We start from the raw sequence: 16,840 nt of genomic DNA, 5'->3' as shown, positions 1-16,840 counted from the left end.
CCTTTGATATGTTGCCACAGTTGTAGCTCAGTTGGGTCTGTGTGTACATGGAGTGGCTAACTTTTCTCTATGAGCAGCAGGGTGTTAAACTGGACCAACTTGTGGAGACGTCTAAGGACTGAGAGCCAACAGCACTCTTGGTGTTTTCCCACATAACAGCGTCACCAGGCAATATAGACGAGAGTCAGCTGGCTTAAGCTCACTTATTATTCTGACTCACATTCTGAGGTACTGCTTTAACATGGTCCTCTATATCAGCTATTCTCAACCTTGGGGTCCCGACCCCAATTGGGGTCGCGAGATGATTTCTGGGGGTCGCCAAATCATTTTGGAAGTCAGCTCTGTCTCCACTGTGTTAAAGTGTTCATGTGTTTTAGTCTTTTTGGTGATTTAATTTGGTCTTTTTTGTCCTTTTGTGTCTTTTTTTGGTAATTTTGTGTCTTTTTTGTCATTTTGTGTCTTTTTGTGGTCATTTTTTGTCATTTTGTGGTCAATTTTGAGTCCTTTTTTTGCTTAATTTTATGTAATTTTTTAGTCATTTTGTGTCTTTTTAAAAATCATTTTATGGTCAATTTGATTCTTTTTTGGGTAATTTTGTGTCTTTTCTGACAAATCCCAAAGTAGCAATTATTACTTTACAAGGAGTCTCTGGCTTGAGCGGGGGTCGCGGACAACATCCATGTTAAATTGGGGGTCGCAACTCAAAAAGGTTGAGAACTACTGCTGTATATAATGCTATGATGTTTTCAGTGAGGCTCTTGGTAGCTGTCAATCATAATTAAATGGGTGTCCTGATCACTGCTGTTTACATGTTATTGAGTCTGATTTGCTGTTTCCTTGCGAATGAAAAATTGGAAAATGAATATAAATTCACTTCTACTGTAAATAAACAGTATAATGCATTGGGCAACGCTCTGATGTTTAAACTAAAATGCAACTATTTCCATAATGGGTTAGCTGAATATCCCAATGGATTTCTGCTCAGAATGCCCTTGACTGCTATAAGTCATTTCGCTGTACAGTTTTGGAGAAAATGAAAGGAAAAGTCACTCCTAAAGTCGAAATGCATTGTAACACATTAAATATGACTTCTTATTTGAACTCTCATAAAAGGTTTGCTTAGTTCCAATGGAATGCTGTTCATAATGACATTGACAATAACCATATGAAATATGAAGAAAGTTTACTGCACTGTGTTGGAGAAAATTAAAGGGGAATTCACTTCCAATGTCAGAAAATAACATGGGCCCAGTCACTGACCTTGGCTCCCACACGGTGAATTCCTGCCCTGAATATAACCCCTAATAATGATGTAGTTAGAATAGAAATAAAGCAAGCTTTCTGCTAGTCAGGGGTTTATTCGCAAATAAATATTTCTCATTAATATGCATTAACATCTTGATCTGCTGTATTGTTGTAAACGTGACTAACAATGTGACGAGCAGAGCGCCGAGAGCAACTTACTACGCATTTTCCTGCTGAATTACCACAAAGCCAGGCATCACAGCAAATACAACATACAGTCACACCCAACATCAGTAGCTCTGTGGTGAATAAGGCGATTTATTAAACACACAGGATTTAAAAACCTCAAATAATTCCCGACAACAGTATAAGGAGAGGAAGCAGTGCATTCAAGCTGAGATCAAAGCACACGAGCAACAATGCGGTATATGGCTTATCGTTGCCTGTGATCCACGGCTCCTCAGCCAAAGCACCTGTGTGTACATTTCCCAGAAAAACAGCCTCCGGTGGTGATCATTACCTCTCCTCTGGAGTAGCGGGGTGGATCGTTAGCCAGCTTCAAGGAAACATCATGCTGTTAGCTCTCTGTATCTGGGGTCACACTGCTGTTTGCTTTTGTTCTTTTCAAAGTCTAATCTGCTCTCCTCAAGACATTTATCAACTTCCAGCTGTCAGTTTGCGGTCTTTTTTCTTTTGTTTGTCTTATGGCTTGTTTAGATGGTGGGGCTGTAAAATCACAGCCATGTTACTGTATTGTTCAGGCTGGGCGTACGTTTGAAACCAAGGGCCGCCACTTTAGTATTTAAGTGCAATACCCTGCTTTTTTCCAGCTTTTTTTCCGCATCTGCAGCTGCATGACGGCTTTCCCAAGAGAAATAGTGGTTAATGTATGGAGGTGGTGGTTCTTATTAACAATTAACTTAATTACAGTATAAGGGGGGAAAGCCTGGGCTGCCCTGCTCTGGTGAGCTTTGATCCCTTGTGGTTCAACTTGCTCAGCATGAAATGAAAAACCTTAACAGTAGAATTCTCTTTCGCACCGTCATGTAGGGAGCTACCTGTCAGAAGAGTGAACCCGCTGTGCTACAGTTTGGGTTTTCTAGTCCACATAATGATATAGTGCTGCTTTGGTGCACTGTGGGATATATTTCTTTTGACAATTTTGACATTTGACATTTTTTTAAAAACTGGGTATTAATCAGACTCTCAGATTCCAGTATTTTAATATTAATATTCAATATATTTAAATGTGACTATTTGGGCCAACGAAATGAGTTAAACCTTATTAAGAGATTCGGTATTTGTCAATCAGAATTAAAATTCTTTCTCCAACTGTTTACTCCATTTTGACCTTCATGTTGGGAAATAAAATGTTATTGCTTGATATCTTGAGTAAGTTATTCCCTCTCTCACACACACTTACTCTCCAAAACATGCATCTGTCCCGTTTTACTGCTAATTTCTATGGAAGTGCTGAGACCTTATTTACATACTACCTGTGATTATAACTGAAATATAGTCATGTAAATGGTCTGTGTGATCTATTCTGAAGGTAATTTTTTGCTGCATTTTTTTTTCCAATCAAAAGTACAATTAAGTTGTTTTTTTCCATCTAGATTTGGAAACATTAATCAGAAAAGAAAAATGGTTTTGTTTCCCAATGAGGGTTCTTGAATCAAACCACAAGTTGCTGGAATAGAAGACTCAGTGTTCACTTTTAGATTTGATCTTATTGGTTGTTTTTTGCAATGTTATAAAAAACAAATCCAGACTTTTAACCAGAAAAAGGTGTTCTAGTCTCATTGGTGAAAGTAGTTTTTTGATTAACCCTCACTCTGTTTTTTCTCCCTAACGTTAGCTAAGTGTTTTAGTGCCTAAACCTAAACATTTTACAACATTATTGTGTTTAAAACACCAATAATGACAGGTTTCAAAAATAGAGATTGTCACGTTTATGCAATGTGGTGTTTTGTCTCTTCCTTTTTAGCTCAATGAGTATGCTGCCATGTAGTGAATATAAAAAGGCTCTGCTCTAACTACAGAATCAGATCCAGTGAGCACCTGATAATAAGCGAGATCCACCTGCGGAAATCTATTCTCATTACTTTATATAGCATAGTGGACGTACCGCATGCATTATTCATGCTCTCTGCAATATCTTATTGACCTCTGTCAAGGACATTTGGACAGGCATTCATCTTGACAAAATTGGCCAATCACAGCCTCCAAATTGGACATATGCAAAATGCAGAGGTGGCGTACAATGTAGAATAATGTGACTGTCACACTGCACACTGCTGTAAGAACTAAATGTATGCACAGAGGAGCCTAATGATACCTGCCTGCTGGTAATAGAGCCCGAGACTGATAGCATGAACACTGCTTTGACCTTTGACCGTCTCACATTTGAATGCCGCGGCGCAGGCCTTCAGTGTTTTTCCTCTGGTCTGTTGATTTGAATAAATCCATTTTGTAACCAGATAAAACATTGTCATGCATCTGAGGTGATATACTATATATGCCAGGATATTTTGTGTGTGTGTGTGTGTGTGTGTGTGTGTGTGTGTGTGTGCGTGCGTGTGCGTGTGTGTGTGTGTGTGTGTGTGTGTGTGTGAGCAGTCATTTGAATAGTTTTATTATTGACACTGGTATTTGTATTATTATTTTTGATATTGTGATGAATGCTGCTCATTAGGTTTCGAGTGTTGTCTGTGATGTTACTTTTTGTGCCATTGCTTCTCTCTTGCTGTTTCCAATAGAGAAGTTTGCAATAAGTGTGTGCACAGCTTGGTGAAGACAGCAGACTGAAGGTTATGTTGCCTCCTGAAGACTAGATTATAGGTTTCCCTGTGACTTTCCAAGAGAATACCATTTTGTACTGATATTCCCAGGGTTTCCTGCCACGAATGGAGTTAGATTTTAAACAGAACTACTGATATTGAAAATGTTTACATTTAGATTTTCTGAGGACTTTTTTTCACATTATATGCAATTAAATAGGCTGCTATATTTATGTTTATTGATAGCCGCCAACATCTAGTGGCCATTGTAATTAATGCAGGAACGAAGGAGAACATCATGTCGTATAAAGAGCACCATCGTCCACGCAAGGAGTAAAGTCAGTGTGGTTGATGGCTCTTTAAATACAGGACTTCCACCCAGGAGACCAAATTTGCTTCCTCTAAAACTAACGTTGACTTTTACAAGTCATTGTTATATCAAATAAGTGTTCCAACATAGGTGTTAAGGTATTCATCAAAACCATCATTGTTATTTAACTAAACTTAGCCGCAAGGTTTGTCAATTAATTAATCCAACTCATTATGTTTTTACTCTAACTCCAACCACATACTTTTAATTTTCTAAATCAAATGTGCTGTCTGCGCCTAAACAGTTCTCTCATTTTTAGTGAAAAAATCAATATTTTGACTTCGTTTCTGCATAAAAATGGATTTTGATCACATTTCTAGCAAGAAATATATGTTTATTTTCTAAATCTTCACTCAGTGAATGTACATAATCACTTTGTATGTTGGAATAGCCACGGGATATGACTGTCATTAACTTGCATTGTAGTGAAATCCGTGTCAGTTTCACGGAAATTTGAGTGATTCCGTGGCTATTCCACGGATTTTGAGTTAAGCAAATCAGTGGCTATTTCACGGATTCCTGTGAGACCATGTTGGGCCTTCTGGACCTCGGACCCATACCTATGAGGAAGATAACCACTGATCACATTCAAATGTTATGTGGCAGTAGAACACCCTTTCTTATGAAAAGGACATTATCTCTGTGCTGAAAGAAAGAAAGAAACAAACAACCTCTGGTTGGCCTATCTTCTCAATGTTATCAATTGTATTAAGCCTGGGTGCATACAAGAGTGTATGACCATCTTTATAGTGCTGACGTGGTGGTTTGAGGAATGGGATTGAATTGGTGGGCGTGTAGTTTTAACATTACCTCTGTACGCAATGCTTCACCTGCTAGCACGGTTTCTGTTTTTTCATTTTGCTTTGTTCACAGTTGGTAAGATATTTTGTCTCACAGCTGAACAATAGTCTGCCATTTTGACATTAAAAATAATTGGAAGACACAGCTGTAGTTAAAAAGTCAACAAGTTGTTTTGCAAAAATAATGGCATTCAAGGTTGGCTTGTTACTATGGCAGTTGCATTGTAGGGTTAATTGAGGATTGGATGTGTTTTGGTTTCGATCCAAATAATAGCCTTCAATACTCCAACACAGGTGCACATACAAGCATAAAAATGCCAAATAATTCTGCTTTTCTCAGGGTCTCTTTCCCAATTAGATTATAAGCATTTCTGGCAAATAGTGGGAACTTTCTGACATGCTAAATATGACTGTTGGTGTTGAAGAGGATTATTCCCCTCAGTTGTAGACTTCTGTGGCACTTTTGTTACTGACTTGTCACCCAATTGACACATTTTCCCGACAAACATCACACCACTTCTTCTAACAGTCAAAAACAACAACAAAAACACTCTTCCTTAGATCCTGGATCTTACAGGTGGAGTCTGCAGTTCTGAAGAAATATTGTTAATGTTTTGAACTCAATATCCAAACAAATGCACCGCTCACATCATTGCTGCGGGTCCTCTTCCACAGAGACTGCTGCGCTGCACTGCCATGTTTCTACAGAATGACCAGAATGGAAAAACCAAGCACTGGCTCTAGAGAGGGCCTTTTGTATTTTTCCTTTTTCTGAAGGCCTCTGTAGTTTCTGCTACATGCTTGGAAAGGGAGGGGTGAGAGGAGGGGTATACACAACCAGCAGTGGTGGAATGTTACTAAGTACATTTACTCAAGTACTGTACTTAAGTACAATTTTGAGATATTTGTACTTTACTTGAGTATTTCCATTTTATGTGACTTTATACTTCTACTTCACTACATTTTGAGGCAAATATTGTACTTTTTACTCCACTATATTTAGCTGCCAGTTTTAGTTACTTTTCAGTTCAAGATTTAACATAAAAACATAATTAATATGAAATGTTTGCTAACATGTTAACATGTTTTAAATTGAACATCATAAGAGTATATTAAGTAGTAAAAATGAGCCCTACCGAAAATTAAAGCGGTCTGTACATAAATGCATCAAAAATAATAATCCAACAATATATTTTTAGAATATATGAAACAATCTGAGTCTATTCTGCATAATGAGTACTTTTACTTTTGATACTTTAAGTACATTTTGATGCTGATACTTTTGTACTTTTACTTCAGTGAGTTTTGAATGCATGACTTTTACTTGTAGTGGAGTAATTTCACAGTGTTGTATCAGTACTTTTACTTAAGTAAGGGATCTGAATACTTTTTCCACCACTGACAACCAGATGCCGATGAATCTTCAATATCTTCTTTTTTTTTTTTACCAGATCTGTTGCTCAGTACAGAATAAAGCTTGTCTAATATAAAGCTTGTCTAATGTTCCACAGGAGCTCTTTTTACCTCAGGATTTAATATTATAGCTTGGCATCGCAGTAACTTGATAGTGGTTGGGGACCATAACAAAAAAATTTTTTTTACAGCTTTTCTACATCTGCATGCACAGCCTCTCTTGACTTAATATACATTTTTGCCATGGACACCTCAGACCAACTTTACATTCTCATTATGTACACAGCCTCCAGTTTTTAAAGATAAATGATGCAGTATGGCTGAAAATATGTGTGTGACAGAAACAGATAACAGATACATGATGGTACAGATAACAGCTTTACATTACATCCCTAGTGGTTAGACTGGTGTTATTGTCTTTGTTGATGTTGTTGTTTCATAATTGTGCTTCCAGGCGTCTGGATGGCGTGGTGTTCCAATGCGGCTGTGATATCCGCTGGATCCAGCTGTGGCAGCTGAGAGGAGAGGCCGGGCTCAACACTCAAGAGCTGTTCTGCAGGAACGGAGCCTCCAAGATACGACTGAACAACATGTACATCCACAACTGTGGTAAGAGGAGGAGGAGAGGAGGGAGGGAGGGAGGGTGTGATCTGCATTTTTCTTTTTAAAAGAGGGAAAGAGAAAGGAAGGGGAAGCAGCAGAGGGAAGAGGGAGGGCGGGTAGAAGTAGAACAGAGGAGAGGGGAAGAAAGTGGAGGGTGAAAAGGAGAATGGCTGACGGAAGGAGACAGGAAAAGCAGTTTAAGGAAGGAAAGGGTTAAAGGTGAAATGGAGGAAAGAGGAAAAGCAGGAAGATGAGTGGAGGCGGGAAGGGGAGGAGGTGTGACAGAGTTCAGAGGGTGAATCTGATGTGAGGAGCTGTGCGTGCGTTGATTCTGACAGAGGCTGTAGACTCTGCAGTATTATCTCCTGGTGGTGACTCATCCCTGTGACTTCTTGTGTGTGTGTGTGTGTGTGTGTGTGTGTGTGTATTCTATTGCTGCCTTTGTACTAATTTTGTTCCATTAATGAAAAGTGATTAATTGATTTGGTGTGAAAATATGTAGACACAGGCAGTGACAGGTGTGTTAACATGAACCTACACTGTGTGTGTGTGTCTTTGTCTGTGTGTGTTTTTAGACTTGCCAGAGATCAGTGTGAGCCACAGCAGTGTGTTGGCGATGGAGGGCGACAATGTGACGGTGAGCTGCAATGGATCTGGATCACCGCTGCCTGAGGTGGACTGGACTGTCAGCGGCCTGCACTCCATCAACACACACCTGGTACGACACACACACACGCACACACCACACAAACACGCACACAGCATTGAATTCACTCTTATTGGTATGCTTTTATAGGTTTACAGCCTCAAAATGACACTGAAAAAAGGCCAAAATGGCTGATCCTTTTGTGTAATAAGAATAAGAATCTTTATTTATAAAGCACTTTTAATAGTTGAAATTACAAAGTGCTTGAAGAGCAGCAAATAACACTGACAAGTCAAAAAATCATCAAGTTTTAATAGGAAACAGAAACTTTTCGGGTATAAAAAAACAATATAGTGATGCAAATATGATTTAAAGGTCATGAAAGACAATTAAAATTCATGTAAAATCAGGAAAGACTCTCCAATAAAATTGTGTTTTAAGAGGAGCTCACTGTCTCAGCTCGGGCAGATCATTTCTTTTGTTGCTCAAACTTCAGGCACAACAATATCCAAACAACTAATATAAGTTAGGAGGATGTTGTATTAATCAGCTTCATAGATATTCAATCATTTTTGTGTATTTTCCTGTTGTGTTGTTGAAATGTATTCATCCCTTATTAGACACAGTTTATTCTTTAAAAATGTGCTTATATCATAAAACACATTATTCAGATTTTTTTTTTTTTTAATTAAAATTACTTTTAGGGCCCTACTTACTACAAACTATTTTTGGACTGTGAAAAATTCAGTTTTTTTCTTGTCTTAGTGTCTTGTTATTTTATTTAAGATAAGAGCAGGAATAAGGAAACATTGGTGAATCCCAGCTATCAATGGGTACAATACCATTGTAATACAGTCAGTTATAGTGAGTAAATCCGGTTTCACTGATTGAATTGGTTCTGACAAATATGAGGGAAAAAAGATTATTGTTGCAGCACTGATCATAACCCCACTCATGACCCACCTTTGTCTTTCAACATGATTGTTGTTCATATTACCAAAAACTAAACTAGGATTGCCTCTTTTTTAAGTTCCTATATAATTTTGATTGTGTACTTTATCATGTGTAAGTATTTAATTCTTCATTGAAAAGAAAATAATTACACCAACAGATTGTGAGGATTTTAGTAACCTGCATATTCCCATCTAAAATCCTAATTTTGTCATATTATACTGATTCTAAAAATGAGAAACTTATCATCATAATCCATCTTTCTGTGATTTAATATTGACCTTAGTAGGTTTGGGCTCTTATACTTGTTGCCATGACAACATCTTCAGATACATTCCAAGTGCACTTTAGGAGAACTAAAAAATTTGGGCTTTTGTTTTCTCATCAACAATCTTATTCACATGTGAAGGACAGGGCTTTGGCTTAACCTGCTCTGTAGCTCTGTGATTCACTGTGCAGCATCACTTACTGTGATGATCCACCCCTGTGCAAAATAAGCTAGTTTAGTGAGACTGCGAGTCCTGGGTTGAACCCCCAGTGAGCCAGCTAACCCAGGCCCCAGGGACGTCACAGCAATAACAACTGCAGAGATAAACAGCAAGAAGAGGAGAACAGCGGTGTCTGAAAATGGCGCGTGGCTGTATTTGTCATCTGTGTCTTTAATGCTTGAGGTGACTTTACAGATGAAAGTCACCTCAGCCTCAGGCTTGATGTTTTAGGGGGAGACGGATACTGTAGCTTATTAGGATGAGTGAGGTGTTGGGGAACCTGGCCAACTGAAGCTCAGGCATTGTATTTGGCTATCTAAAGGTGAAAAGTTGAGAATCAGTGAGTCACATTAGTGCCAGAATGTACAATACATCACACTTTGCATTCTTGCTGCACTCTTCAGTAATAAAATCAGACTAGATCACTGAAGCGATTAATTCCCACTGGGACTGTGTGCTCCTTCTCTTTATTGTGTTTTATTAAATCGATCAATAATTCATTTTAATTAGGAAGTACATAATTAAAACCCAAAAATATTGATTGTTTATATGTATTTTTATATCCTTCAAACCTAAATGTCTATTTTCTTCTGTCTGGGTCTCTCATTCTCTTTCCCTAGTCCAACGTATACTGGCCGAACATCCACTCTATCAACCTGACTCTTTTCAACATCAGTCGAGATGACAACAATTACCAGCTGACCTGCATCGCAGAGAATGTGGTGGGGATGACCAACTCCTCCATCCAGCTCAATGTACAATGTGAGTTGGATTTCTACTATAATTAACTGGAGGGAAACCCCTCTGCCATACCCTGCAGAGGGGAACGGAGTGAGGTGAAGGCTCCATTTAAGCCCACAGTGGAACTCACAGCCAATGAGACACATTTCAAATGACCTGCTTCTACCTTGTGTACCTTGTTGCTTAAATTTGCATTTTAACAAGAAAACATTATTCACTTGAACTGAGTATTGCTTTAAGATTCAGAGTTCATCAATGACAGAAAATAAATGTTTATTTTTACTAATATGCTAATTAAAATGTTGATTAGCATAACTCTGTAGGTTGAACCAAGGTGTGAACATATGCTGGAGTAATACTACAAGGTCAACAATGGCAGAAGAAAAGAGAAAATACAAGCAGAGAGCAGGATTTCTGCAGAAATACACGGTGACACACTTCTAGTGGATCATAAGTAATTGAACAGCCATGCTAACAGCTCTGTGAAGCTGTGCATACGCACTAAATGCTAAAACTTGGTGCTAAGATGTTCACAATTCCAATGTTGATGTTAAGCCGGTATGATGTTTACCTTATAAGTGTGTTAGCAAGCATGCTAACATTTGCTTATTAGCAGTAAACACAAAGTACAGCTGAGGCTGATGTGAATGTCATTAGCTTAGCAAGTAAAACCAAAGTACTGGAAAAATGTAAATTTTGACCTGCTGATGGTGCAAGATTATGAAATGTAATACAATTTGAGGATAAAATGAATGTCTCCACCAAATTTTATATCAATCTATCCAGTAGTGAGCAAGAAAAAGATGTTATGGTTTTAATTCAAGTGGTGGATTGGCAGACCAATATTGCCTCCTCTACAGCCATGGCACTAGCATGGCTAAAAATGCTAGGTCATGTTGTTTCCTCTTGATTAAATATAGGGTCAGTGTGGATTAGCCAAAGGTAAAAAGTTGAATCTATACTCACTAAGAACCTTCATCTATCCTGAAATGGTAAATGGACTTCTAGTCGCTTTGCAACCACTCACAAGGTGGCCAAGGCTATCCTGAATGGTGCCACCTGCCACCATTTGGAATTCATTCACACACCGATGAATGCAGCATCGGGAGCAATTTGGGGTTCAGTATCTTGCTCAACGATACTTTGACATGCAGGCTGCCATGGTCAGGGATCGAACCACCAACTATCCGAACAGTAGACAACCACTCTACCAACTGAACCACAGCCGAAATGAAATATCATCAATTCCACATTTGTATTGTCTTCATCAGTAGTCATTTTTGGGTATTACATCTTATTTGTTCACTCGTCATGGGTGCTCTGAATATGACCTTCATGCTTTAAATGTGTAATTATGCTGCTTTGTGGCTGAAGGTGCTAATCAATGAACACTGCTGGTGTAGTGATTGTTTGTATTGAAATTTCCGCCGACCACTGAGCTAATGCTTTATCCACATTAGAGACCATCAACTCATATGGGGACTGCCATTGTTTGGCCGTCTGGCTAGAACAATTTATAATCCAGTACACCACGAGACAGCACAGTTTGATAGACTCACATTTGTACAGTTGACAGCTTCATTGTTTGTCTTCTTCCAGTCAGTTACTGCAAGTCAATTACTACTAGCTACTGTGTCAAATAGGTCAAAGCCAAGACAAGCTGCTCTGGTTTAATGACAGTAGATCTGCGGGCTGTGATTTTGACTGACGATGTATGGAAGAGCTCAAATTAGTTTTTGTTTTTTGTTTCCACTCGGTCTTATCACTTTAATCAATATTGTTTCCAGAGGCAGCTTTTTTCAGCAAAAAAAAACTCACTGAGTTGTTCTCATAGAGTTGCATATAGCAGCTCAATGATGATGTTAGTCCCCATAAGAATCATTTCATTGTCGTGACTCGACCTTTCTGTATACAATTACCCGTTGTGACTTCTAGTATAATCACAAAGACCTAGATCATTCATCATCTTATATTGCAAAAATTGCTAAAATGCAATTATTGCAGAAATGTCTTCCTTCCATTCTTAATGTCTCAATGTGTTATTCTGTAGGGATTTTTTGAAACACTTTCGTCAAATGGAAAAAATTTGTATAATTGAGCACATAGTTTGTGTAACAAATGGTATCAACCGAAAAACTGCTGCCATAATGTTTTAAGCCATTACACACTTTCACAATTTTAATTGAATCATTTTTATTTCTGACTTATACCCAGGGGGCAAAACCCATATTTTTTGGAAAACTGACACGGAATGTTGTAAAAGGTTTCACACCAGAAATGATATCTAGGACCTTCAAGGATCACAACCTGGGTGGACAACCCGGTCAACTAGCTACTGGAAAGCTACAGGGGGCCAAAATCCCCCTTTTGGGGACATTTTCCTGGCGAAATTTTGTAAATGCAAATATTTAGGTACTACAAAGGCATAAATAGTCCTACAACTTTAAAATTTGGCAGAGAGTATCCTGACACATAGGGGAAAGCAGGAAAAAAAGATGCTGGGGTTTACTGCAACTCTAGTTTAAGATATCACCCTCAACATGCCAAAAAAGACAAAAAAAAGTACTGTTCGCCTGACAAATGCTCATGAAAATTCATATTTTTCAACACTTTATGTTGAGTATCTATACCTAACATATATATAGAAAACTTCCCTAATTCATAAGCTTCCATTTGAGTCCAAGATGGCCTTTCTACTAGCTACTTGAAAGCCATAGGGGGGGTCCAAACAATGCAACCCCTATTGTGAAAAAAGAGTCAATTATGCGGATCAGACTCCATTCTATTTCTGAGTGGTTATTTGGAGATAGATTTGGAGAGATCATTCTATAAAAAACTGAGCCAACCTATCGAAAGAGCACAAAATACACTTTCAGATGATGCCTTGGTTAAGCAGCTTGGTTCCCACTAAAGCTACATGAGGGAACTGTGCATTTTGTGGTCTCCCCAAAATGAACAAGCAGTGCACTTGTGGTCTTCTGGATTGCTTGCTGTTCAAAATAGGTAAATATGCTTAAAAAATTATTTCTTTATAAAATACTGAAGGATTTACATTAATATTACATACAGAAGGACAGTATGTATGTTTGCCACCTATGCTAATTTTAGATTTTTTGATGTTTCAGAAACAGAACTGTTTCAGCTTGCTAGCTTGCTAGCAAGCTATTAAGCTAGCAGCTAACATTCAGCTAACATTCTGAAAGAAACTGTAAGTCCCTTGTACTGTATTTTTCATTTTATCAATATATATTTTATATATATATATATATATATATATATATATATATATATATATATATATATATATATGTTTATCACTGATTGAGAGTATTCCATGTGATGTACCAACCATTTGTTGCAGTGCTGTATGGGATTGATGCCACACCATGATGTACACGATGAAACATCTATACTGTATTTAGCACAAGTAAAGAATAGAGTGAGTATATTGAGACAGGCTGCACTATATATGCTTCAATATATTTTTATAGAACATTATATTCAGTGGTGGCTAGTGGTGAAATTGATTGGGTGGGTTAACAAATAAATTATAAAGTAAAAGTAACTCTCTCTCTCTCTCCCTCTCTCTCTCACACACACACACGCGCGCGCCGTGATCCACCTCATTCATGTTAGCGCCTGCCATTTTTTCTTCTTCTTCTTCTTCTTTTTCTCTCCCATCTTGTCATTGGTCTGAAAACAGCAGTATTGGGCTAAATGAAATCAGCCCAAATGACAAGTAAATCACGGGGGAGTGAAACGACACCTGTCAATAAGTTACCGGCCACCAGCCTGCTTCTAATTGGTCAGAACCGATCGGCCTGTGGGCTGAATGAAAGTAGCCCAAATGGACAGCAAATGGAGAGGGCGGGACATGGACGGGCCTGTCAGTCATTTACACCCGGAAAATAAATTAGAGCACCCATTTAGAGATATCCATGTTTTCCTTTTAACTATTTGGTGCTTTTGCCACTTTAGATTTGACTAAAACTACATTACATTACATTACATTACATTACATGTCATTTAGCAGACGCTTTTGTCCAAAGCGACTTACAATAAGTGCATTCAACCTGATGGTACTAGACATAGACCACAGGAATCAAGTAAGTACATAACTTTAAGAGCTAACTGTCATTGCTACAGGAGTGCTATATGTTAAAGAAGAAAAGAATAGAAAAGAAGAAGAAGAAGAAGAGCAATTTTTTTTTTTTTTTAAATATATATATGTGTTAGGTGACCATGACTTAACCGAGGTATTGTTGGAAGAGGAAGGTCTTCAGCCTGGCGGAAGATGTCCAGGCTGTCTGAGTTCCTGATGTCGGTGGGGAGCTCGTTCCACCATTTGGGAGCCAAGACAGAGAAAAGTCTGGAGGAGGTTTTGAGGCGAGTTGACCCACGCAAGGTGGGAGTCGCCAGCTCTTTGGCTGATGCAGAGCGGAGAGGACGGGCAGGGGTGTAGAGTTTGACAAGGTCCTGGATGTAAGTAGGACCTGAACCGTTAGCAGCAGAGTACGCCAGAGCTAGAGTCTTGACGCGTATCCGCGCAGCCACTGGTAGCCAGTGGAGGGAGGGAGGAGGGGTGTTGTGTATGAAAAATTTGGGAAGATTGAAGACCAATCGAGCAGCTGCATTCTGGATGAGTTGTAGAGGTCGGATGGCTTTGGCAGGCAGACCTGCCATGAGGGAGTTGCAGTAGTCCAGGCGTGAGATGACCAGTGCCTGGACCAGTGCCTGGACCAGGACCTGAGCTGCCTTCTGGGTGAGAAACGGACGGATTCTCCTGATGTTATGCAGCAAGAATCTGCAGGATCTGGTGGTGGCGGTGATGTTTGTGGAGAGGGACAGTTGGTTGTCAAGAGTCACGCCAAGGTTTTGGGCGGTTTCTGTGGAGACAACCACTGTGTTCTGGACAGTGATGTGGAGGTCAGAGGTCAGAGCCCTTCCCTGGGAGGTAGAGTAGCTCAGTCTTGCCCAGGTTGAGTTTGAGGTGGTGCGAGGACATCCACTGGGAGATGTCGGCCAGACATGCAGAGATACGTGCTGCTGCCTGTGTTTCAGACAAACTAAAACTAAACTTTAAACAACAATCTTTTGTATGTTATTTAGACAACTATAACTTTCTCATCTTTATTGCATAATATAGGGAAGGCTTAGCCCTGCTAGCCCATTTATACCAGCCATCACTGATTATATTGTAATTTTTCACAATTTAATCCACTACTTTAAATTTACAATTATATAATTTGAGTAATTTCTTTGTATGTTCCTTCTTGTAGCAAGATGACAAGCCAGCCAAAGAAACGTGGGAGATATTGCCATGCCGCTGAAACATGGTCTGGTGGCAAGGGTTGTGAAGACAAAAGCACTGACTACACAAAGTGTATCATATGTCAAGGACAGTCTGATACATACCTACACTTTATTACTCCCATAACGAAATCCAAGTTTAAAAAAGCTATTAATGCGCGTCAAGATGAAGTCTTCCAAAGACTGCACCATGATTCTGTGTCAGAAAAATGGTTGGAAGACAGTGCACCAAAGTGGCACCCAAAATGTCGGAATTGGTACATAAATGAGAGGAGCTACCAATATGCTGAGAAGAGACGTTCAGCTGATGTGAGTGCACAAGCATCAGATTTAGCTGATCCAGGATTCAGCTCCTCACACCATGATGTCAGGTTCACCAGGCGAAACACTGAAAAATTTAAATCCAAGAAGAGGTGTATAATTTGCAATAAGCAGTGGCTGCGAGGAAAGGAGCCAACCTCTTTGGTATCCTGTAGCAATGACAGTTAGCTCTTAAAGTTATGTACTTACTTGATTCCTGTGGTCTATGTCTAGTACCATCAGGTTGAATGCACTTATTGTAAGTCGCTTTGGACAAAAGCGTCTGCTAAATGACATGTAATGTAATGTAATGTAATGTAGTTTTAGTCAAATCTAAAGTGGCAAAAGCACCAAATAGTTAAAAGGAAAACATGGATATCTCTAAATGGGTGCTCTAATTTATTTTCCGGGTGTAAATGATTGACAGGCCCGTCCATGTCCCGCCCTCTCCATTTGGGCTACTTTCATTCAGCCCACAGGCCGATCGGTTCTGACCAATTAGAAGCAGGCTGGTGGCCGGTAACTTATTGACAGGTGTCGTTTCACTCCCCCGTGATTTACTTGTCATTTGGGCTGATTTCATTTAGCCCAATACTGCTGTTTTCAGACCAATGACAAGATGGGAGAGAAAAAGAAGAAGAAGAAGAAGAAAAATGGCAGGCGCTAACATGAATGAGGTGGATCACGGCGCGCGCGTGTGTGTGTGAGAGAGAGAGAGGGAGAGAGAGAGTTACTTTTACTTTATAATTCATTTGTTAACCCACCCAATCAATTTCACCACTAGCCACCACTGAATATAATGTTCTATAAAAATATATTGAAGCATATATAGTGCAGCCTGTCTCAATATACTCACTCTATTCTTTACTTGTGCTAAATACAGTATAGATGTTTCATCGTGTACATCATGGTGTGGCATCAATCCCATACAGCACTGCAACAAATGGTTGGTACATCACATGGAATACTCTCAATCAGTGATAAACATATATATATATATATATATATATATATATATAAAATATATATTGATAAAATGAAAAATACAGTACAAGGGACTTACAGTTTCTTTCAGAATGTTAGCTGAATGTTAGCTGCTAGCTTAATAGCTTGCTAGCAAGCTGAAACAGTTCTGTTTCTGAAACATCAAAAAATCTAAAATGAGCATAGGTGGCAAACATACATACTGTCCT

The 16,840-nt window shown here is 39.0% G+C and overlaps 1 protein-coding gene across 5 annotated transcripts in view; it reads left to right on the top strand.

Moving 5' to 3' along the window:
• The window catches only part of ntrk3b (neurotrophic tyrosine kinase, receptor, type 3b), a 215,610-nt gene that overhangs the window by 98,296 nt on the left and 100,474 nt on the right, over positions 1 to 16,840 (top strand). For all 5 annotated transcript variants that reach the window (XM_059350870.1, XM_059350868.1, XM_059350867.1 and 2 more), the window contains exons 5-7: positions 7,063 to 7,217; positions 7,787 to 7,929; positions 9,917 to 10,058. In XM_059350870.1, the coding sequence (XP_059206853.1) occupies positions 7,063 to 7,217; positions 7,787 to 7,929; positions 9,917 to 10,058 (440 nt within the window). The remainder of the gene's footprint in view (positions 1 to 7,062; positions 7,218 to 7,786; positions 7,930 to 9,916; positions 10,059 to 16,840) is intronic.

Source organism: Centropristis striata, chromosome 2 (genome assembly GCF_030273125.1).
Source record: "Centropristis striata isolate RG_2023a ecotype Rhode Island chromosome 2, C.striata_1.0, whole genome shotgun sequence".
In the NCBI taxonomy this organism is placed as follows: Eukaryota; Metazoa; Chordata; class Actinopteri; order Perciformes; family Serranidae; genus Centropristis; species Centropristis striata.
This window is presented reverse-complemented; position numbering and strand designations above follow the sequence as displayed.